Source organism: Oryx dammah, unplaced genomic scaffold, assembly GCF_014754425.2.
Source record: "Oryx dammah isolate SB20612 unplaced genomic scaffold, SCBI_Odam_1.1 HiC_scaffold_29, whole genome shotgun sequence".
Lineage (NCBI taxonomy): Eukaryota > Metazoa > Chordata > Mammalia > Artiodactyla > Bovidae > Oryx > Oryx dammah.
Genome location: NW_024070213.1, coordinates 87,261,882 through 87,284,888, shown reverse-complemented (window position 1 = coordinate 87,284,888; position 23,007 = coordinate 87,261,882). Strand labels below are relative to the sequence as shown.

General features: G+C 55.2%; 1 protein-coding gene across 1 annotated transcript in view; it reads left to right on the top strand.

Annotated features, from left to right (window-relative positions):
* Window positions 1-225: 225 nt before the first annotated feature.
* FAIM2 (Fas apoptotic inhibitory molecule 2) overlaps window positions 226-23,007 on the top strand; it is a 30,380-nt gene continuing 7,598 nt past the window's right edge. Inside the window, exons 1-11 of the mRNA XM_040234113.1 lie at window positions 226-406; window positions 3,724-3,919; window positions 7,009-7,112; window positions 7,528-7,592; window positions 8,029-8,082; window positions 14,033-14,083; window positions 14,377-14,416; window positions 14,894-14,931; window positions 15,458-15,545; window positions 15,828-15,923; window positions 17,563-17,616. Coding sequence (XP_040090047.1) covers window positions 392-406; window positions 3,724-3,919; window positions 7,009-7,112; window positions 7,528-7,592; window positions 8,029-8,082; window positions 14,033-14,083; window positions 14,377-14,416; window positions 14,894-14,931; window positions 15,458-15,545; window positions 15,828-15,923; window positions 17,563-17,616 — 801 coding nt within the window. The 5' untranslated portion in view covers window positions 226-391. The remainder of the gene's footprint in view (window positions 407-3,723; window positions 3,920-7,008; window positions 7,113-7,527; window positions 7,593-8,028; window positions 8,083-14,032; window positions 14,084-14,376; window positions 14,417-14,893; window positions 14,932-15,457; window positions 15,546-15,827; window positions 15,924-17,562; window positions 17,617-23,007) is intronic.

Sequence of the window (23,007 nt, the reverse complement as noted above, 5' to 3'; positions counted from 1 at the left end):
ACAGGCAGGCAGCATCAGCTGGTCGGGTGTCACGGAGCCCCCGCGCCTCCTCCCGCCCGCGCGGACACATCCACTCGGGCAGCGCCGCAGGGCTGAGCTCCCTGGTCCCCCGGGGTGAGGGTACCAGGGTGGAGGGGGCGGGAGGAGGGGGCGGTGCTCCCCTGCCTCCGCCGCCGCCGTCTGCAGCTCCGCAGAGGCCTCCGCGGCAGCCTCCTGGCCCGCCCCCTCTTCCCCCCACCCCCCGTGCCTGGATGGTACGCTCCGGTCCGCCTGGCCCGGCTGCAGTGGATGTTGCTAGAACCCACGCGGAGAAAGGAAGAGACGCAGGCAGGCTGCGGTGACCCGAGCGGCCGCCTCTGCCTCAGGGACCCCTTCCCCGAGAGACGGCACCATGACCCAGGGAAAGGTACCGGCATCTCCCCCGCCCGCACCATCCTCCATCCTCAGGTTCCCCCATCTCCCTGTCATCCTAAGCAAGCCCTCTGGACCACTGTAAGCACCTTGTTCTTGGCTCTTGTGCGAAGGTCCTGGGTGGTCCTTGCTGAAGTCAGAGGACCCAAAGGCCCATTTCAAAGAATGGGCTGTGGCCTCTTCCTGCCCACCAGGCTCTCCTCTCCTCCATCTACATTCCACCCATGCTTTGGCATCACGGGACCCTTCACAGATGCCCAGGTCTTCTTAAGGAGTCAGCTTAGGAGTCGTGTGTGTGTGTGTGTGTGTGTGTGTGTGTGTGTGTGTCCCCAGGATGAGCCCTGAGAGGCAGTCTTTATGTGGCACCCCCCTCTTTTGTCCAATCCCAACCCCAACCATGTTATACTCATCTTTTACACCCTCCACAGAAACCCCCCCTCCAACTCCCTGTCATCTTTCCATTTCTGGATACAGCCCCTGTGGCTGAGGAGTTACTATGGCAACCCTGCTTCAGGATGTTCTAATTTTTGTTTCGGTTTTGGCCAGACATGGGACTGAATGGGACCGGATAAAACGTCTTCTCTTTTTGTTCCTGTTTTAGGCCTGAAATGTAGAGGAGGGGGACTGGGGCAGAGACTTGGCTGGCCTAGTAGGGTTATGTAACATTGACAGCCTGTGGAATTATACAACCACCAGGGCCTTGGGCAAAGGAAGAAGGTCCTCTGGGGTGGTGCTAAGGATTGGGTAGAGAAAACAGAAGAAGGGCTTCCCTTCTGCTCCCACTTTTTTTCCCTCAGAGATGAGCCTCAGAGCCAATGGCATCTTTCCTGGACAATTAGACCCTCTTTTCCTTGTTTGCAAGCTCATCAGGCCGAAAAATGATGTCATTGGGTGATGCCATCTCCTGCCATTTGGGCAGGCTTCACTTGAGAGTGCTGGATGTGGAGAGGGCAGGCCTAAGGAGGCTCTGGGGGTCTGGTCAGCAGGGTGGTTCCTGGTGAGGAGGACCAGTGTGGACAGGGCTGAAGTCAGAGGTGATAATCCTTTCCCAGGTGCGAGCCCTGGGTCTGGGCTCAGAGGACCTTGGTTCTGGTAGGCTGAAGTGGATTTTCCTGGGCATGACCCTTCCGATCTGGGTGATGAAGGGGATTGGCGAGTAGGAGGGAAGCAGATGAGCCAGGGCCCCGTTCCCACAGGCCTGGGTTCTGAGGCCCTTCCTCGAGGATCGAGGGGGTGGGGGTTCACCATGGGGAAAATGAAGTGCTCCCACCTCTGCAGATTCTCTCCCTCCACTTCCCACCCCTGCCTCCATCAGTCACTTTGCTGACGCTGCTTCCTGTCCTGGGCTGAATGTATTGCCCCTGCCTCCTCCGCCCCCCACCCCCCAGCTTGCTCCCAGGCTTTCTGATGATGGAAAAGTCCCCTCCAGTTCAGTGGTCCTCAGAGCTGGATGGAAGCAGAATATCCTGGTGTGGTTTCCTTTTTCATACCACCCCTGCCTCCCAAGTCATCTCTTCCCTGCTGGCCTCATTTGGGCCCTCAAAGCCCATATCCTCTCACCGAAGCTGAATTTGTACATTGTGGGGGCCTGTCATCCTGCCATGGGACATTTCCCACTGGGCCTCAGTTTCCTTGTCTGTAAGATGATGGAAGGGGCTGAACAAGGCGCTTTCCCTTCCATTAGTAACGGTCTATTCTGTTCTGGTTTAAGGGAGAGAGGCTGAGATTTCCAATAAGAAAGAAAGAGTCACTCAGTCGTGTCCGACTCTGCGACCCCATGGACTGTAGCCTGCCAGCTCCTCTGTCCATGGAATTCTCCAGGCAAGAATACTGGAGTGGGTTGCCATTCCCTCCTCCAGTGGACCTTGCCAACCCAGGGATTGAACCTGAGTCTTCTGCATTGCGGGCAGATTCTTTACCAACTGAGCCACTAGGGAAGGCCACGAGATTTCCACAATGGACTCTTAGCGAAGGGCTTCTTGCCCCTTCAATCCCCTGCAGTCCATATTCCTCTTCCTCCTTTCCCCTCTCGTCTCCTCTTTCTGTTTCCCTGATTTCCAAATCCCTGCCCTCCTTGGTCATCTCCAGCCCAGGAGAAGAAGGCCAGTCCCAGTGGATGGTGTCTGGACTCTGCAGCCCAGTGGGCCATGGCGGGCTTTGAGTCATTCTTCCTCTCTGAGCCTCAGTTCCCTCATTTAAAAACAGAGGTCAAAATATAGTTAGCAAGGTAACAGTGAGATTGAGTGAGAGAACCTTTCATTGAGTAATATTTTTTAAGCACCTACTCTGTGCGAGGCCCTTCTCTGGACCCCAGGAAAAAGGTGAAATTGTATAGAGCTGGGCATTGCCCCAGGGACAGTGACCCCCAATGGTGGGCTCTCCTAAGAAATTCCAGCTTCCTCAATTCTTAACCCTGTTCCAGTGTGTATGCCTCTGGCCAGCTCTGAGCCTCCTAGAGCTCAGTTCTCCCATCCATAAAATAAGATTCTTTTTTCCAGCTTTATTGGGGGTAGAATTGACAAATAGAAATTGTATATAGGGACTACTTCCCTGGTGGTCCAACGGTTAAGACTCCACGCTTCCACTTCAGGGAGTGTAGGTTCGATCCCTGGTAGGAGAACGAAGATCCCACATGCTGCATGGCACAGCCAAAAACAAAAAAACAAATTGTATATACCTAAGGTGTATGATATTTTGATGTACATGTAACTTGCAAAATGATCACCCCAATCAAGCTAGTTAACACATCCATCACTTCACAGAGTTACTTTCTCTTTGTTTTTTGGTGGCAAGAACACTTATGATCTACCCTTTCAGCAAATTTCAAGGACACAATACAGTATTGTTAACTCTAGCCACCATGCTGGGCATTAGATTTCCACAACTTATTCATCGTGCATAACTGAACCTTTGTACCCTTTGACCAGTATCTCCCCGCTCCCCCCACCACCCCCTGACCCTGGCAGCCACCATTCTACTCTGTGCTCCTGTGAGTTTGACAATTTTAGATTCCATGTATAAGTGAGATCCTCCAGTTTTTTCTTTCTGGGTCTGGCTTATTTCACTTAGCATAGTGTCCTCCTGGTTCATTCATGCTGTTGCAAATGACAGGAATTCCTTCTTTTTTAAGGCTGAATAATATTCCATTGTATATATACCTCACATAAAATAGGGAAACTCTTGTCTGCACCCCTGTCATTCTAGTAAGGGGAAAAAGTACCTGGGGGAATCCCAGAAGTGGAGGGGCTGGTGCGGAGGACTTGGGTGGCGCCCTGTCCCCGGTGACTGTCTTTCTCTGCCTCTCCTCCACAGCTCTCCGTGGCTAACAAGGCCCCCGGGACAGAGGGGCAGCAGCAGGCGAATGGTGAGAAGAAGGAGACTCCGGCAGTGCCCTCGGCCCCACCCTCCTATGAGGAGGCCACCTCTGGGGAGGGGCTCAAGGCAGGAGCCTTCCCCCCAGCCCCCTCGGCTATGCCTCTCCACCCCAGCTGGGCCTATGTGGACCCTAGTAAGTCTCTCAGTTCCTGGAGGCAGGAGCCTCAGGGGAAGTGGTGGGCCCGTATGAAAAAACTTGTGTAGGAAGAAGTTGCCCAGAAATAGATGCACTCTTGTGGTTGTCAGATGAGGCTGTGATGTCAAAGGTTTGGGATTTGGAGGACTGTTCTAAGGATAGGTCAAGGAGAACTCCATGAGAAAAGAGAGATACAGTTTCTGCAGTCAGAGTTCTCTTCAGTAGGGAAGAGGGTTTTTTTCCAAGTTATTGAGCTAGGACAAGAAGAGGGAACAGATGGGGGAGAAAAACCAGGAGTTGGTCCAGAAGAAAGGGATGCAGAGTAGGAGTGGGCAAGGTTAGAGCGGACACAGGAAGGAACAGTACAAGACCACAGTTGACCGTGGCCTCAACTGGGACTGGCTCCCTGTGAATGGGATGCAGTCTGCTTACATGCTGGCTGATCAGAAACCTGTGTGCATGGAGGCCCCAGGGTTGTTGGGGGCCCCAGCCTGAGGATCCCCTTCATCCATCACTCTCCTTGACTCTTTTCCTCCCCCAGGCCTTACCTGGAAGCAAATATCAGCCGTAGTGGGATCCCCTGGTGGGTCAGATGGTAGAGAACCCACCTGCAATGCAGGAGACCCAGGTTCGATCCCTGGGTCTGGAAGATCCCCTTGAAGGAGGGCATAGCAACCCACTCCAGTATTCTTGCCTGGAGAACCCCATGGACAGAAGAGCCTGGTGGGCTACAGTCCATGGGGTTGCAAAGAGTCAGACACGACGGAGCAACTAACCCACACCAGCCTTAGCATCTCTCACAGTCAGGTACAGTTCCTAAGCAGACCCAGGCAGGCTGATGCTAGCTCTTTGCAAACTAAGAATCATGGCTGGTAGGGACCCCTCTATTAGGCTGAGCAGCCTGGGGAAACTTTGCCTCAGGGCTGGGAACATACAACCCCCCATGAGCTGTAATGAAGTCTTCCTCAGCCCCTTCAACCTCCCTCAACAGCCCCTCGATCCCCTCCCCCACCTTATTGAGTCCCCACCCCCAACCCCAACAGAATTCTAGAAGCGACCCCAAGAACAATGCCTCAGACAGAGTCTTTACTCACAAGGAGTGGCCACCATGGTTCGCACCTCCCACCACAAAGCTCCTCTGGCCAAGAAGACCCACCCCACCGTGACCTACTGGAGGGCCTATGAAGGTTTGGTGTTCATGGGAGCCCTTCCTACTGCCCCTGACACCCACAGGACTGCTTTTTCTCTCCTTTCCTCCCTTTCTGTGGCCTGGCCATTTGGGCTTTGGCAGGAAATGTAGACAGTACACAGAGTAGTGAAGGATGAGAGGTTTAGGGTCTTCAAGCCCCAAGGCTGGCAATTGGTCCACCTCCCTCCCCACTTCCTCATTTCCTGTGTCTTGGTTGCCAGGAATGGCTGCCGTAAGGAATGTTTTCACGGAACTGTCAGGGCAGAGGAAAGCAGCTCATTTCAGTCGGTAGATGACAAACATTTCCTAAGCCTGCACCAGGCACTGTGTCTGGCACTGAGCTGGTTTCTAGAGATGCACCGATTTGTAAGACCTACATTCACAGAAGTGACTGTGTAGACAATGGACAACCACCACATAGAGAAACAGGTGCAGTGATGGCCTCAGCCATTCACCTGCCCGACAGTCAGGGAGGACTTCCTAGAGGAAGGGGTATCCACATGGAGTCCTGAAGGATGGCATGTGTTAGCTCGGTAAAGAGGTGGGAAAATGGGTGTCTGAGGTTGAAAGAAAGAATATGCAGAGGCTCAGAGGCATGAGAACATATCACTGAAAAAAATATAGTCACACTGGAGAAGAGTAGCAGGAAGCAGTGTGCAGTGGAGCTGGAGGGCTCCTGGGAGGCTGAGGAGGCTTTATTAGGGAGCTCGGACTTGAGTAAAAGGCAGTGTGTTAGTCACTAAGTCCTGTCTGACTCTCTGTGACCCTGTGGACTGTATGTAGCCCACCGGGCTTCTCTGTCCATGGAATTCTTCAGGCAAGAATACTGGAGTGGGTAGCCATTCCCTTTTCCAGGGGATCTTTCCAACCCAGGGTTGGAACCCCAGTTGCATGGACTTCAGGCAAATTCTTTACCATCTGAGCCACTGGGGAAGCCCAAAAGGCAGTGGGGAGTCATCAAGGAACTCGAGGCAAGGGCAGTGCCAACATCAGCTTTGAAAGACCAAGACAGAGGCTATTGTGGTGGAGGGGAAGGTCAGGGAGAGCTGGTAGGGATAGTAGGGGAGACTAGAGTGGACATATCTGAGGCCTTAGGAGTGATTCAGATGCAGAATTAAGAGGTTGGTATGGTCGGCATCAGGCTCAAAGTTTTCACTTTTATCTTGTTTCATCCCCAGTGGGTGGATATCACCAACCTCTATCATAGAAGAGACTCAGAGAAGGCTGGTGACTCCCTTAAGGTCCCACAGCTAGGCAGTCTTGAAGACCGATCCTCATGTTTTCCTATGGAGCCCATGCTTTTCTGAAAGTCTAAGTTCTAGGACCAGGCTCCCAAACTTCACCTGACTTTATTTCCCCTCCAGTCACTGCCTTTCTCTGGTTCCCAGCTAGAGCACCAGCAGGTCTGATCTCCCCAGGAGTCTCCACTTCCCACCCCAAGGGCCTCAGAGCAACCTGGGGTTGGACCAATGACCCTGGGGATGTGCGAGGTGGCCCTGGGGGAGTGGCTGTCCCCTCTCTGATTCTCAGCCGAGAGGGAGCTAGAGTGTCCAGGGAGGGGGATGGGGGGCACAAGAGGGAAAAGCCACGTTTCTATGAAAGAGCGTGGCCCCCAGGGAGCCCCAGCTGCGGGTGGGGGCAGGAAGAAGAGGAGGAGACAGTTCTTTCTCAGGACTCAGAACAGGACAGGTGAGAGGCACCCTGGGAGAGGTCTGGGACCTCTGTGGGAAGAGATGCGGTGGGGCTGGAGGTTTGAGAATGGGGCTGGAGAGAGAGAGGCTTCGCCTGGTCCCGGGAGCCAGTCTGACAAATGCTCTGAGAGGGTGGCCATCGGGGCTGGTGTTCACGTGTGTGTGTGTGGCGGGGGGGCACTCATGGCCCTCCCCCTGCCACCCAGACAGCAGCTCCAGCTATGAGAGTGGCTTCCCCACTGGAGACCATGAGTTCTTCACCACCTTCAGTTGGGATGACCAGAAGGTTCGCCGAGTCTTCATCAGAAAGGTAACTGCCTCCCCCAACTCTCCCATACGGGGTGGGTGGGGGGTAAAATCGTCTTGAGAAACCCCTGGCCCAACCCTCTGCCCAGAGGCCACCCTTCTCCCCATCTCTGTGATCCCAGCTGATAGTACCTGCTGGTAAGTGGGGGCATCCACCACCCCCTACTATGCCTGAACACCTGATCTCTTCTCTCCAGGTCCCATGGGTGTAAGCTGTGGAGTGTCATTGCTCTCTTTTCTTCTTGGCCTGGATTCCTCCCAGTGACTCTGAAAATGGAGGGTGGAGGGCCTGGGATGCGGGTCTGGAGGGTAGATCGAGTCACCAGGAAGCTGGGCCCTCCTGATCTTGGCTGGGGGCCTGAGCCCCTCAGCCTCCAACAGGGCCCCCTAAGCTGAGAGGAACCCCTTCCTGTCCTCAGGTCTATACCATTCTGCTGATTCAGCTGCTCGTAACCTTGGGTGTCGTGGCTCTGTTTACCTTCTGGTGAGTTGACCATGTGAACCAGCATGCTCCAGGAGTGGTGGGGCCAGGCCTGGGGTTGGGGGCATCCAGCATCAGACAGGTCTGGAAATGTTTGCCTGGGGATGTTTGTTCAGGGCAGTGGCCCCCCTCGTGCTGGGAAGAACCTTAGCCTGGGCATGTGGAGGGGTCCTTCATCCAGTGGGGGTGGCCCCATGCTTTCCAGGCCAGCAAGTGTCTGTGAAGCAGCCGTTCCTCTCAGACACACCAGCCCTACATCCAGGCATGTCCACGTCTCAGCCCAAGACTGTGGCTGGTGTCCCCTGCCCCATCAGGGGTGCAGTCACTCCTTTCTTCCTCTCCAGTCCTGTGAACTGAGGGTGGGGGGCAGGTGCAGATGTAGAACCAGAAATGGAGACAGAGGGTCAATTTGGATTCTCTCTTCCTCCCTTCTCTGCAGTGACCCCGTTAAGGACTATGTCCAGGCCAACCCAGGCTGGTACTGGGCATCCTAGTGAGTATTCCACACCACCCACCCCCCTCACCAGAAGCACCCATGGCGGCCCAGGGTGGAAGGTCTCTGCTGACAAGTCCCAGCCCATGGCCTCTCCTCACCCCATGGGGACTGTCCTCACAGGAGCATGGCCAGAAGGGCCCTTCTGAGGTGTTTAGGTCTGAGGGGGAGGGGAGAGGAGAGGTGTTGGTTCTGGAGCCTGCATAAGGTGGGAAGGGTGGAGCTGGGGTCATGGCTGGAGAGACCCAGACCTTGGCCCTGAGCAGAGAGGGGCTGGGACACCTTGGCCTACACTAATAATAATGTTGCTACTCTTATTAACATAGTTGTTATTAGTGCTTACGAATTATTAATCATAATAGCTGCCACTTATAAAGTGCCTAATAAGGGCTGGGCATTGTTCACTGTGCTTGATATACAGTATTGCATTCGCTCAGGTCTACTGGGTATAATTACCTCAGAAAACTCAGTCTCGGAGAGGTTGAGTTTGCCCAAGGTCACACAGGCAGACAGTGGTGGAGCTGGGGTTCAAACCCAGGATTCAGGTTGAGGCTTGCACTCTTAATCCCTCTGCTTGGCAGACTCCCTTCGCCTCGAGCAGTTAGCTCCCGCCTATCCTAAACTCTGCAAGGAACATGGCAAGTAACTTGAGAGGCTATTCTGACCCTCCCAGGTGGGCAATTAAGAAATTGTTCTGGATAACACCAGGCCAGACCACCATGGGCTCAAAGCAGAACCACTGTCAGCAAAGTCTCCTTCGGCACCCATTGCGAGCCCAGGCCGGAATGGGGCTACTCGGAAGGCGGCCTCTGCAGGGCCAGGCGGCCTGTGAAAGAGGAGGGGCCGCGTGCCTCAGAGGAGGGGCCAAGAGGACTGGGGACCGGAGTGGCTTAAGCAAAAGCGTGTGTGGGAGCTGGAGCAGGAGTGCATGAGGGTACATCTGTTGAGTTAGGGACCAGGCTGGCGGAGCACTGCAAGGTACCGTGGAGTGGAATCTGGGACACCCCACAGAGCAGTGGGCCTTCTGGGATGGAGGCCCCCAGTGTCCACCCAAGGAGCTTGTGCACTACAGCTGTCCCAGGCCTGTTATTGAAAAGGAATCTGGTGGAAAATGTAGGCTCAGCCCAGAGCTTCTTGGATCACCCGAGCCCAGAACAGTCCCACAGTGGGCCTTGAGATAACATAAGCCAGCCCAGACAGTGACAGGAAGGAGACATCTTGGCCTCTGGGGCTCTTTAAGAGCCCCAAGCTGGGGGTCCCAGGGGAGGAGACATTCACACCCAAAGCCTTTCTTAGGGTGCAGGACAGAGGGCCTGTCTGCAGACCAGGCAGGGAGGCAAGCGTCTAGGGGAACTGGGCACACTAATAAGGGTAAAGCTAATGAGGCCCCAGGGACTGCCGCCCCAGTCAGCCCACGTGGTGGGTTGGCATGACTCCCAGCACGTCAGCACCTCCTGGCAGCCTCTGAGCCCTGAGACCTCGAGAGTGGAGTTGCCAGGCCCCTCGTCAGGCCTTCTGTGGGGGAGTCTTCAGGACTCTGTGCCCTGAGCAGATGGAGCAGGGAACAATCCAAGAATAAGCAGCTCAGGAAGTGGAGGCAGAGTCGACCCACGGAGGGCGGGTGTGAGACTCTGACCTCCGAATGCCGAGACTTAGCATCCTCCTTCCTCCTCAGCATCTCCAGGCAGAAAACAGAGATGCTGTGCAGGGCTCAGGGATGGATGGGGGTGGAGATAAGCCGGAACTGGGCCTGGGCCCTGAGCTTTCCATGGAGGATGGCAAAGCCTTAATGGTGCTGATGAATTCGTCACCGAGATGCTGTGCTGTCCTACAAAAAGCCAGCCTGTGGCTCTGTCCTTCCAGCCCCCTCCCCACCTCACCTTGGTCCTGAGTCTGCCTCTGGGTCGGACACCTACCTAGCAGGGCTGACATCTAATGGGTCTCACCCCCTCCAAGTACCAAGCCCTTAATAGCAATAAGAATGAAATAGGTCTTTTTCTCTGTATGAGGCACTGTGCCATGGGATTTTCAGATATTCTTCATTCGATCCCTAACAATAAACCTCCCAGGCAAATACTGTTGTTATGACCATTTTATACATTGAAAAAAAATGAAGGTCAGAGTGAAGATGTTGCTTCCTAAGCAGCAGAGCCAGGACTGAAGCCTGTCTTTCTGACCGCAAAGCTGTTACACATCCCCTCCGTGCCCAGCAGCCTCCCCCACAGCCAGGAACTGGTTCCAGAGCAGCGTAAGTTGGGAGGGGACGCTGGGTTTGGACGCTGGCCTCCACCTGAGCCTCGTGCCTCTGTGTTGACATTCTGTAAATAGACCATGGCTCCAGCTCAGGCCCTGGGGCCCTGGATCTGACGAGTCTGTCTTTCGCTCACTCCTGTGACTCGTTCTCCACTCCCTGGATGGCCGCCTCCCAGCACCCCCACCCCGAGCCCTCGCTTTCTCCAGGCCCCAATTGCCTCCCTCAGCGGGCCCTTGCCTTACTGTCTGATTGCTTCCTCTGAGCCACGGCAGTGGGAACTGCATGCCTCCCTCCAGTGGGGGGTGTAAGGACTGTGGTATAGAGGTCGGGGAAGCCAGACAGAGGAGGACAAATATGAGCCCAGAACTGGGCCGGCGTGGGGGGGGGGGGGGGCGGGTCCCAGTCTCTCCAGGAAGCTGTCAGTCGGCCAGGGTCAAGTCATAATAACAGCTCTCATCCTCAAGTCCCTACCCTTCACCAGGCCTTGGTGCTCAAGGCTATACTGGGTGCTGCCATCCAACTCTCGCTACATCCCAGTGAGCTGGTACCAGTATTCCTAAATGACAAAGCAGGAAGCTGGGGCTCTGCAATTCAGCAGCTTGTTGAAGGTCACATGACAGTGGGGCCAGAGCTGGGATGGGAAATGTGAGGGTCAGGCGCCTAAGCTGCCCCCAGGCCACCCGTCCCTCTGCCCTTTCTCCCAACCACTCATCTGGAGGGTTGAGGAGCTCTGGACCGGAGAGAGAAGGAGGTTGAGCTCTGCCCTCAGGAAGCTTCTAGACTGGCCAGGGAGATAGGCCCCACACCCAGGATACACATAGACTATGGTGTTATTATTATCATTATTGTTGAAGTGACTGACCGGTGACTCAAGGGGGACCCAAAGAGAGCAAGTGCCAGAGTGTTTCTTAACAACTCCAAGGGCAGGATGATGCCACGGTCCTGCAAGCAGGATGTCTTGCAGCAGCCCTGGTCATGGCACTGAGAACCCCTCCATCACCGTGACAACAGTGACGCAGCATTTGCAAACTGCTGAAGAGTAGGGAAGGGTGAAGACAGAGGGCTCCTGTTCACCAAATCCAGTGGGCTTGTCTCAACCCCTGCATTCCCTGAGTTTTTCATCCAGGAATATTTAAAGATAGCCTAACCCGTGCCAGGCTGAGGATTAGACAATAGGTCGTTCCAGATGCTACGCCTGGGTGCAGATCCGATGAGCAGGCCTGTGGGGTATGAGGTGCAGGCTTCAGCTGAGTTCTGCCCGCGGTGCACAGAGCAAGCCCCTCCAACCCCGGCCACAGGCATCCTCGCCGGTCAGTCCTTTCCAGCAGGGGCAGAGGGAGGTGGTCACCCCGTGAGGATGCAGAGGGCGATGAGAAGGTAGATGGAGGGGTGGAGCATGGTGCAGGATGGGCTGGAGAGGTAGGCGGGGAGTGGATCACAGAAGACATTGCCAGGTCTTTGGAATTTTAAACAGAAGAGTCACATGATGGAATCTGCCGGTAGCTTGGAGAGTGGCAGGCAGGGTTGGAGGCAGAAGGACCAGATAGACAGAGGTGGCTCAACCTAAAAGGGTGGTTGCAGGAATGGAGAAAGGGAACAGATTTGAGAGCTGCCTAGGTAGAGGACTTACAGGTCCAAGTGATTAGTTGGGTGTAGCAGGCTGGGAGTTACAGCTGACTGAGCTGCTGGGTGGGTGACTCCAAGGCTGCAATGGGGGGTGCCCAAGAAGGAGCAAGCAAGAGGACAAGTTCGATGCTAACCTTCTGCATTGGGCATGTTTCTGAACGTGTCTGCCCAGTAGGCAGTTGGTTATTCAGGTCTGAGGTTGAGAAGGAAATTCTAGATCAGAAATATGGGTGTGCAAGTCCTGAGCATCTGCCTGATAAAGGGAGTCTTAGGAATGCATGAACCCACCCAAGGGGAGCGTGAAAGGAGACAGCCTGACAGAAGAGACCCGGTGCTGAAGTCGGTGAAGGAGTCACCAAGGGAGTTAGGCGGGAACCCAAGGCTATGTCACTGTGGAACCAGGGCAGCAAGTGAGAGATCAGATATTGAGAAGCCAGGAAAGACAAGGATGGACAAGCGTCAACTGGACTCAACAAGGTCATAGTGATGTTGCAAACATAGCTCTCATTAAGCTGGGGCTCAGGCTGGTTTGTTGAGGAGTAATCATGAGATGGAGAAAATGCTTTGAACAGCAACAACTTTTTCAAGAAGCTTGGCTGTAAGGGTGGGTGGATAAAGTAGCAGTAGCTAGAACCATGAAAGGTGTTGTTTAAGGACGGAGAACAGCTGAGGAGGCGTGTGAGGGAGAAGAAGTGGTGGTCAATGGCAGGACAGGGGAGGGTGTGGGACCCAGAGGCTTGGGGATTAGTCTGCGATGAGAGGAGGGACAGGAGGAAGCGCACAGAGATCCGTGACGTGATGTTTTCAGGTGGCAGACAGGGAGCCAGGGCGCCCCACCTCATCCCAGATCTTTCTGGGACACATCAGGGCAGACCAGGCAGGAGAGTGAGGCAGCCTGGGAGGTTTGAAGCTGGAGGAGGATGGTTGGCATTGCTGCCATAGGGGATGGGTGAGAGAACTGAGGAGAGAGATGGGGAGGGATGACAGGTGCCATGTCTGAGGGCACATTGGGCACTGGAGACCATGCACTGGTGTTGGCACCAATCTAGGTAGGCATGGGCACGCCCCACCCTTGGGTCCTCAGCCCTCATCTCCCACCTCCTGGATTCGCCTCCACTTCCATTGCTCTCCAGAAAATCCTCAACCCTGAATCCTTGTCTCTGGGTTTCACTTGAGCTTCTTGCCAGTCTCCTGGTGGACATGGCCACCTGATCCAGAAATTCATGCCATAGGTACTTCTCACTGTGCCAGGTGCTGGCAGGAAAAATAAGATCGTTACAAGTAGCAACAGGTCCAGGGAAAGGCCTGAAGGAGGCAGTGTGGGGTAGTGGTTATAAGCGAGGACTCTGGGGCCAGAATGCCTGGGTTCTAACCCTGCCTCTGCTGTTGTGGTAGTTGTGTGACCTTGGACAAGTCGGCTGGCCCCAATGAACCTCACAGAGACGATGTGAAGATTATATTAGTTAATATTCATAAAGCATGTAGTTCTCTGGCTGGCACATAGAGAACACTATATGAACTCCACATATGAAACCACACATATACACCTATATATATGCATGCATGTGTGTGTGTTCAGTCATGTCTCGTTCTTTGCGACTCCGTGGACTGCAGCCTGCCAGGCTCCTCTGTCCATGGAATCTTCCAGGCAAGAATACTGGAGTGAGTTGCCGTTCTTCCCGACCCAGGGATCAAACTTGCATCTCTTGTGTCTCCTGCATTGACAGGTGGATTCTTCACCACCAGGCCACCTGGGAAGTCCATGTTTGTGTATACACACACACACACAAGTTATATTATCTGGAGGAAAACCACTTTGGATTGGGTGGTTAGCTATCTATGGCACCCAAGATTCATGATTTCTAGAAGTAGGCTCATCTTTCCTCTTTTGGAACTGGACTATCACCCTGTCCGTTGCAAGGTTCTAGGATGGTTGTGGGCTTAACCAATCCCTGCCCCTGCCCTGCAGCACCCTGCTTGGTGTCCTGTGGGCAGAAAGTGGGTTGAGCAGGCGACAGAGTGGAAAGGCTTCAGGAAAGACCAGCTGACTCTCCCGTCTGTCTCTCGCAGCGCTGTGTTCTTTGCGACCTACCTGACCCTGGCCTGCTGTTCTGGACCCAGGTAAAGGTGGTGGCCGGGGGAACTTGTGGGAACATGAACAGGGTCTTGGAAGTTCTGGCCCCAGTCCTGCCTGCCACCAGTGCTGTGCACCCTAAGAGAGCCCCATTTTCTGGGCTCTGTTAAGCAGGCCTGCCTTCCCCCCGTTTCCTTGGTGCCTCAAAGGTGGGGGGAGGGTGAGTGGACAGATGGGGGCCCGTGGGGATGTGCCCCAGGAGCGGGGGTGAGCTTGCAGAGCCCCAGTCTGTGCTGCCCACACCCCCACTCTCCTCTGAACTCGGTGGCTTGCCTTACAGGAGGCATTTCCCCTGGAACCTGATCCTCCTGACCATCTTTGTAAGTGACGTGGGGGTGTCTGGGGACAGATGCTGTAGTGATGGAGGGAGGAGGGATGCAGGGTGAAATTCGAGGGCCAGGAGTTGGGGACAGCCAAGATGAGGTCACTGAGGGAGGCAGAGGTATTTTCACCCCACTTTTTCTTCGAAGACAGTTCACCCTCTCTTTCCAAATGAGCTTTCTCTCTCCACTCCATCCACTCTCTCTTTCCACTATGATTGTGTTTTTAAGAGGTTTGTGTGGGAAATCCTAGAGCTGTGGGTAACAATGGGGATGGTCGTAGGAAAGGGGAAGAGCAGGGCTGCAAAAGAACAAAGGCACAGCTGGCTCAAGGCCTGTTGGGACCTCCTTCCCCAGATGAAGTCCTGGAGGTAAGCGCATATGCACAAAGCAGACTCAGAGTTGAGGGGTGCACACAAGGGGAGGCCCTTGAAGGTGTCTGGGCCCCACCATTCCCTCACGCTGTTCTCCTTTCAGACCCTGTCCATGGCCTACCTCACTGGAATGTTGTCCAGGTAAAGCGGATAGGCAGAATGGGGGAGTTGCCCCAAACACTATCCCTCCTGGGAGCGCTGGCTAGGCAGGTGTTGGGGAGGGCCAGGCAGGTAGGAAATGCTGGTTTCAAGTCCACTCCTCCTGCACGCTACTGGACAGTGCCTCCAAGACCTGGCCAGGCTGGAGGGGTTGGGGTGGGAGACGGAGGAGAGCAAGGTGACACCTCTCAAGCTGCAGCTGAAAGGACCCCAGATTCATGCTCATGCAGTTCCCTGAAAGCCACCTCCATATACCAGCACAAACCCCACCACCACCACCTCTTCAGGATCCTTCTAACAGAATTTCGAGTCTTAAGCGTGTTGAGAGATTGGGTTCTAATAGAAAGGAAGGGGAGGCAGGAGAGGGAGGATCATGGGAAAGGAGGGAAGGTGGGGCCCCCACGGTGGTGGGATCAGGTCCTTGCAGAAGCGGGTAGGCCTGGGAGGAGGGCTGGGGGAGACCAGAAGCCCCGCCCCAAAGCTGAGCCCCTGCCCGTGGGTCCTGCAGTTACTACAACACCACGTCTGTGCTGCTGTGCCTGAGCATCACGGCCCTCGTCTGCCTCTCGGTCACCGTCTTCAGCTTCCAGACCAAGGTCAGCTCTGGGGCCTGTGGGCCCGGGAAGGCAGGTGGGGTGCAGGCTCCAAGCTTGGATCCCTGGCTGGGGAGAGGTCACAAGGATGAGAAGCGTGTGGGGAGGGCACCTGGAGTGGATGGGGAGGAATGCCAGATTCCGGGGTGAGCACTGGAAGGCAGCCTGCTGCAGAGGCCTCAGCCTTCTGGCCAGCGTGCTGCCTGGCCAGGACCCCCAGGAATGCCAGGCCGCCCTGTGCAGGCCTGAGGGGCCCGGCAGCTGACGCTCAGCCCATCCCTACAGTTCGACTTCACATCCTGCCAAGGTGTGCTCTTCGTGCTGCTCATGACCCTCTTCTTCAGTGGGCTCATCCTGGCCATCCTCCTGCCCTTCCAATATGTGAGTCTGTGGCTCTGCCTGCCTGCCGCCCCTGGGGATAAAGGGGGTGGGATTGCTGGCCCGAGGCTGCCGCTTCCTCCTGCGCCCTCCAGGGAAGGCCCAGAGCCAAGGCCTCACAGCCTGCCATCCAGTCCTGCCCCTCCTGGCACCTTCCGTGGGCTTGTTGGCAGTGTAAGCAAACACAGGCTTTTCTTGGCAGGTCTGGGCACCTGCTCCACAAGCCACATCCGGCTTCACCTTTCCCATCCTCCCCGCTAGGGTGGAGGTGAGGCTGAGGCGGAGGGCTAGGAGCTTTTGTAAACCCTGGGCAGGGGAGGGGCTCTGGAGCTCCACGGGGCTATGAAGCCCAGAGGGGCCCTGAGGACAGGCCTCCTGGGACTCTGGGGGGATCAGTCAAGTCCAGAGAGACAAGATCTGGCTGGCCAGGCAGGTGGAAAGTGAGACGGCAGGGCTTTAAGCACACCCTCACTTCATGAGGGGGTCCATGGGAACAGTCGAATCTCAGCTCTTTTAAGTGTCCTGCCTGCCCAGGAAACCCAGCTAGGACTGCCCGGGGCTCAGTGACCTCGGTTGAGCCCTAGGCACTCGGGCTGCTGCAGGTGGAGAAGGGGCAGACCGAGGGCATCACAGGAGGGGGTTTGAATCCTGGGAACCCAAGAGAGCAGCTACTGGACCCCTGCTGAAAACGCAGTGCTGTGCCTGCCCCCAGGCTCCTCTTGGTCCCCACCACCCCTTGTCTTCCAGGCCAAGAGCAGCCTTCTTCACTGCCCCTCCCCTACCCCATCCTGCCAAGCCCCCGGGTATTGGCTCCCAGTCCAGGACATCAGGATTGGTTCTGGCATTTCCTTGGCTCTTCCCAGGATCCTGTTGACGAAGGGAGGAACCGGAGCTGGCCTAGGGGCCCTCTGTGTATCTAGGATGGGGGAGGGGGTACAGGAGGGGCCCCAGAGCGTCAAAGAACCCTTTATTGACCCAGGTCAGGCTCACAGGATGCCTGTGTTTCCAGGAATCTTCTGGGGGAAGGCCCTACAGAGGGCATGGCTGGTTTGGCACCTCTTGCACGGTTTCCACACACGGCCAGGGGCCACTGAGTCCCCCTGGGGGAGCGGAGGTTGGGAAGCCGGGGCAGACAATCCCATCAAGTTCAGCGACAAGGACTCCGGGTGCCCCTCCTCCCCGGACTAAAGACTATCTGCTTTTCCCTGAGACCCTCACCTCCACAGGCAGAGCCAGGGAGTCCCGACAGGGAAACTGAAAGCACAGGAATGAGTGCACACTGGGAGGAGGGCGCAGCCTCCGGCCAGACTCAGGCTGGGAGGATGACAGGGCCCCATAGGATGAGTCACTCTGGGCCAGCCTCAGCCTGGGGTTGTGTGTGGAGCGAAGTGCTGGCCAGTCGGGAGCTCCCCTGCCAGCCCCTCGCGATCACAGTTATTCTGGGGCTCCCCTAGCCCAGAGGGTTAAGGACCTCTCGGTCTGGGGCTGGGTTAGGGGGACGGTGAGAGAGAGGGCCCCCACTGGGGAGGTCTGTCCTCCATCCTCCATTCTCAGGACTGACCCCTTCTCCCTTCCCCGCTGCCCCTCACCCCCACCGTCCACCCTCACCCTCCCTGAGTCCATATTTTTGTCTGCCTTACAGGTGCCCTGGCTCCACGCAGTGTATGCCGTGCTGGGAGCAGGCGTGTTTACATTGGTGAGTGTACCCCCCGGGACTCCGCCTTCTCAGCCCCCCACCACCTCCTTAGGCCCCTCTTCCATCCCTATCTTCCTCATAGTCCACTTCTCTGAAGCCCCATGGAGCATCAGTGGGCAGGGGCGGGACTCAGTGCTGCTCAGGTCTCCAAGACAGATCAGCTGACCTGTGCACGGGCACGGAAGGTTGTAACGGCAGAACTGACACTTTAAACAGAGCTGGGAAGGGGCACCCCTGGTTCCTGGGGAGAGGTTGAGTGTTGCTTGTGGGAGCAGGAAAGTGAGGGTGTCCCCACCACATGGACTAAGTTAGCCCTGGCTGTCTCCTGGAGGTAATCTGGGAAGACTTCTTGGAGTAAAGGAGATTCCAAGTACTCTGTGACAGATGCATTTAGATTGAACTTGACCTTGGCTGCCCTCACCAAGCTGAGAGTGTTAATGATGATGATAACGATAGCAGTGATAGTTAATATTTTATTCAGCACTTACTTCTCCCACATCAAGCTCTTCACATACACTAACTCCTCAACATAGCTCTATAAAATAGGTTCTGTTGTTCTCAAATTAAGATGAGGAGCTTGAGCTCAGACTTTAAATCTCTCCCCACGTGGCACTAGTGGGAAAGAACCTGCCTGCCAATGCAGGAGACGTAAGACAATGAATGGTAAATCAACTAGCGTAGCCTTGATCAAGACTAGGGGTACCAACTCATCCTGGTTGACCCAGAACTTTACTGGTTTCAGCACTGAAAGTCCCCCTTCTTGGGGGGAAACCCCCTAGGAACTGCAAGCTTGGACAAACCAGGATGGCTGATTATCCTATGACACTAATTGCTCTTGGTTCCGGACCAGCAGTCTGTCTTACAGATGTGTATGTGTGTGTGTTTAGTCGCTCAGAGATGTCCGACTCTTTGCAGCCCCATGGACTGTAGCCCGCCAGGCTCCTCTGTCTATGGGGGTTCTCCAGGCAAGAATACTGGACTGGGTTGCCATGTCCTTCTGCAGGGGATCTTTCTGACCCAGGGATCAAACCCACATCTCATATATCTCCTGCATTGCAGGCAGATTTTTTTTACCTGCTGAGCCATCAGGGAAGCCCTTCCTGCAGATAGTACCTGCTGAAGACAAATCTCAGTGAAAAGGATGGGTCAGGGGAGTCAACCTAGGGGGAAAGGAAGCAGGAGGGTCAGACTGAGGGGAGTGAGACTGGGGAAGCCGAAGAGAACGGTGTTTGCAGGGACAAATGGAAGAAGAAGAGGGGTCCAGGCAGGGCAGAGTGGGAGGAGGGCAGTCACTGAGGGAGGGTCAGGAAGTATGTTTGGCTTCTCGCTGCTGCAAGTGCGTCAGCTGTGCGGGGAGACTGTGCAGACAAGTAGGGTTGGATGAACAGTAATCCCTTAAATTTGTTTAATAATAATTTGTTATGAAAAATAATAAAAACAATCCCAACTATCGGTTCCACCCTTTCCATTTTACAAAGCACTTTCACACGTATTATCTCATGGGATCTCCATCACATCCCAGGGAGGGAGGCAATGCTGCTGTTAGAAAACCTGCTTTCTAGATACACCTGAGGTCACGGGTGTTAAGGGGCTGGCAGAGAGTCCCACTGCCAGTAAAGGGCAGATTTAGGGCAGGACCCAGTTGTCCTGGGCCCAGCCTGCTGCCATTTCCAGAACCCCCATCATCCCCCTCAAAGAGAACTTCTATTGGCTTGAAGTGGGGAGAGGCTGGGGCAATCTCTCTGGCAATGTTCCCCGTCTTTCTCTTGCACCATCTGTATTGCCCTTTCTACTGGATTTTTTCCATCAGCATAAAAACAGGCTTTAATTTCTCCCAACTGAAAAAAATAGCAATACAAAAAACCCCTAACTCACATTTGCCTCTAGTCCCCCCGTTTAGAGCAAAGCTTCTTATAAGGGAATCTATGCTGTCTCCAATTCTTCTCCCTTCCTCCCTTCTCTCCACTCCATCATTCCTGTGTGTGCTTAGTCGCTCAGTCGTGTCTGATTCTTTGTGACCTCATGAACGGAATCCCGCCAGGCTCCTTTGTCCATGGGGATTCTCCAGGCAAGAACACTGGAGTGGGTTGTCATGCCCTCCTCCAGGAGATCTTCCCAACCCAGGGATCGAACCCCAGTCTCTCACATTGCAGATGGATTCTTTACTATCTGAGACACCAGGAAAGCCCATGAATACTGGAGTGGGTAGCCTATCCCTTCTCCAGGGGATCTTCCTGACCCAGGAATCGAACCGGGGTCTCCTGTGTTGCAGGTGGGTTCTTTACCAGCTGAGCTACCAGGGAAGACTGAATCCTCTTCAAATGTTCTCATCAGGGTCCCCAGTGGGCTCCCTGAGACTGAACCCAGTGGTCATTTCTTAGTCCTCACCTTGCTCTACTCTCGGCAGCATTTGGTACAGTTGCTCGTGCCCTCCCCCCAGAAGCCTCTTCTTCGCTTGGGATCCAAGCACCAGCATCTGCCTCTACTCTCATGGCTACTCCCTGGCCCGTGTCGCCATCATGTCCCACCTGGATTCTTGACATGGCCCCCCATGGGTGCTGCCCCCCGGGAGGTGGGCACAGTCTGTGCCAGTACCACAGCGGTGGGAGGGATCCTGTTCATTGTTAAATGAGGTCAGATCATTTCTGCACTTGGAGAAGGCAATGGCAGCCCACTCCAGTGTTCTTGCCTGGAGAATCCCAGGGACAGAGGAGCCTGGTGGGCTGCTATCTATGGGGTCGCACAGAGTCGGACACGACTGAAGCGACTTAGCAGCAGCAGCAGCATTTCTGCACTTGGCCTCCAGCAATCGCTGCCCACTGCCTGCAGGCCCTCCTGACCTCATGGCCTCCCGCTCCTGCTGCAGCCACAAGCATCCTCGCTGCTCCCTAGGATGGCCGGCTCACTCCCAGCCCCAGGCCCCTGCTCCCATAGTTGCCTCTGTCGATTCCTTCTGATCTTCTCACCACTCCCCATCTCCCCTCCTCCGAGTGTTTGCTTTGTTTACAGTCTTGTGTGCTGACTGTGTTTACACACACACACACGTAGGCATGCCCACAGGTCGCTCCCTTTATTTCTCTCCATCGCACATCTCTTCCTTTGACATACTGTATGTTTTTCTGGTTTGTTTATTTATTGTCTCCATCCAGCAGAATTTAAGTTCCTTGAAGGCAGGGATTTGGGTCTGGCTGGCTTGTCGCTGCATCCACAGTGTCTAGAATAGTGGGTAGCTGTTCTACCTACAACCTAGGGGTTCACAGCAGGCACCCCTAGATGTTTTCAGGATGAACGGACTCTGGAGAGGCCAGGTCCAGCTGAGGCACTGTCAGACTGAGGCACAGAAAGCATGACTGCACAGCTGACTTAGGCATCCATCTCCTGTGAGTCACAGGGGAGGAGGAACCTTTGCACCTAATTACCCATTAATGTTTCATTAGGAGAGCAACACTCTGACTCTCCTCGGTCAGGCTCATCCTTCGAGTCATGTAAACAGTGGTCAGCAGCAGTGGCGTCAGTCCCCCAGCCCCATCCCCTGCCCTCTGTCACCTGGGTCAAAGGAAGGAAGACCTGCAGCCCATCCATGGTGTGGGGAGGGTTGAGGAGGGGCCACTGGACTCATTCCCCTCCCTCCCTCTCAGTTTCACATGGATGGAGGCCCACAGAGGCCCAGCCCCATAAAAACTAAGGTTCCCGTGCCTTTCCACTAACCTCAACTCAGAAGGCCCTTGACCTCAATCTGATCCTGCTTCCAGCATCACTTCTGTCCTTTGGAATCTGTGGTCCAACCTATCCCCAGAACCAGTGCCCAGCACCCCTGGTCTCTCTATCTGTCCATCCTGCCTTCTCCTAGCCTTTGGTGAAGTCTCGTCACTGTGAAGGGTGGTCCAAGTGCCGCAGCTAGGCAAGGATGTCACTCTGTGATCCCTGCCCCTCTTGCTGCCTCGGGGAGGATGTGTGAGAAAAGAGGGACTAGAAGTGTTAGAGGAGGGCCCAGCCCCCGGTGAGAACCGCCCCAACCCCACCAGCCTGGGACTTGGAAGGGCTGTGAGAAGCAAAGGGCTTTCTCCTATAGACCTCACCCTGCCCCTGAAAGACTGCCTTCTTGGATAGCAGGCCTCCCAACTGGACTAGGGGGAGACTGGGGAGATGGGGAGCCAAGGTCTCCTAGGGCCGTGGTCCTGCTGGCAGGGATCACCCCTCCTAGGCCTCACCCTGACTAGCCTTGGCACATTCTCAAGAGGCTTGGGTTTTTCTCCGTCGCCCTACCCTGTAACCCCACTCTGGGCACCAGACTCAAATGCCACTGGAAGTGGTGAGTCAGTCGGAAGTTTCTGGCCTCAAGGTGGCCCCGTTCTCCTCTCCCTTCTATTGCCCCCTCCTTGAGTGCATTTTTGTAGAAGCTGATGGAAAGCGAGGCAGGGGAGCATGATGGGTGGGCTGGGGTGGTGAGGCAAGGCGCAGGGGCTGGGACAGGGCAGGAGAGTTGAGGCAGGGGGAAAGAGAGAGGGAGCGAGCGTGCAGGGCCTGGACAGCTGCCTTCCTGCTGTGGCAGCACCCCTGTACCTACATGACTGTGGGCAGGTGCTCTACCTCAGAGCTGGTCCTTCTCTGGGGAAGGGAAGTCTCCCAGTCCCTGAAATCATGAAGCCAAGCCTTGATACCTGGGGAGAAACCAGGAATAGGACTCTAGGTGACAGACCTGGTGGGAAGAGAACTCTCTTCTGCCTGTCCCACCTGGCCAGTTTCAGGACCTCTGGCAACATTCGTTCCTGTGCTTTAAGGAAGATGAGTGAGAAGCCGGATTCATGAGTAGGACAGAGGCTGGGAGATTAGTTAGGAGGCCGCTGCCGTGTCCCAGAGTCAAGGACAGGGCGGCCCGGAGCACTTGCGTGGTCAGTACAGGATGCGTCAGGGTCTGATGGTGTCTGGGCGAGTGAAGCTTGGATGGGAAGATGCTCTTTCTGTAGAGGGGCTGGGCCTCCAGTTCTGGGTATTGACTCCTGTTCATTGAGGGGCACTCATAGCCATCTGTCCTCAGTCCCCGGGAAGGACCGTGGGCGCTCAGAGCTGGCAGGGACCTTCCTGTGCTGAGACCCAGAGAGAGCACAAGCAGACTTACACACCACACACCTGCATACCACACACACGCACACCATACGCACGTCACACACACACCACATGTACCACAGACACATCACACACACACACACCACTCACATACACACACACCACACACTCACAAACACACGCACACCATACACAAGTCACACATACGCACCACATATACCACATACACACATCACACACACCACTCGCATATACACACACCACACACTCACACACACACGCCATACACGTCACACACATACACCACATATACCACATACACAC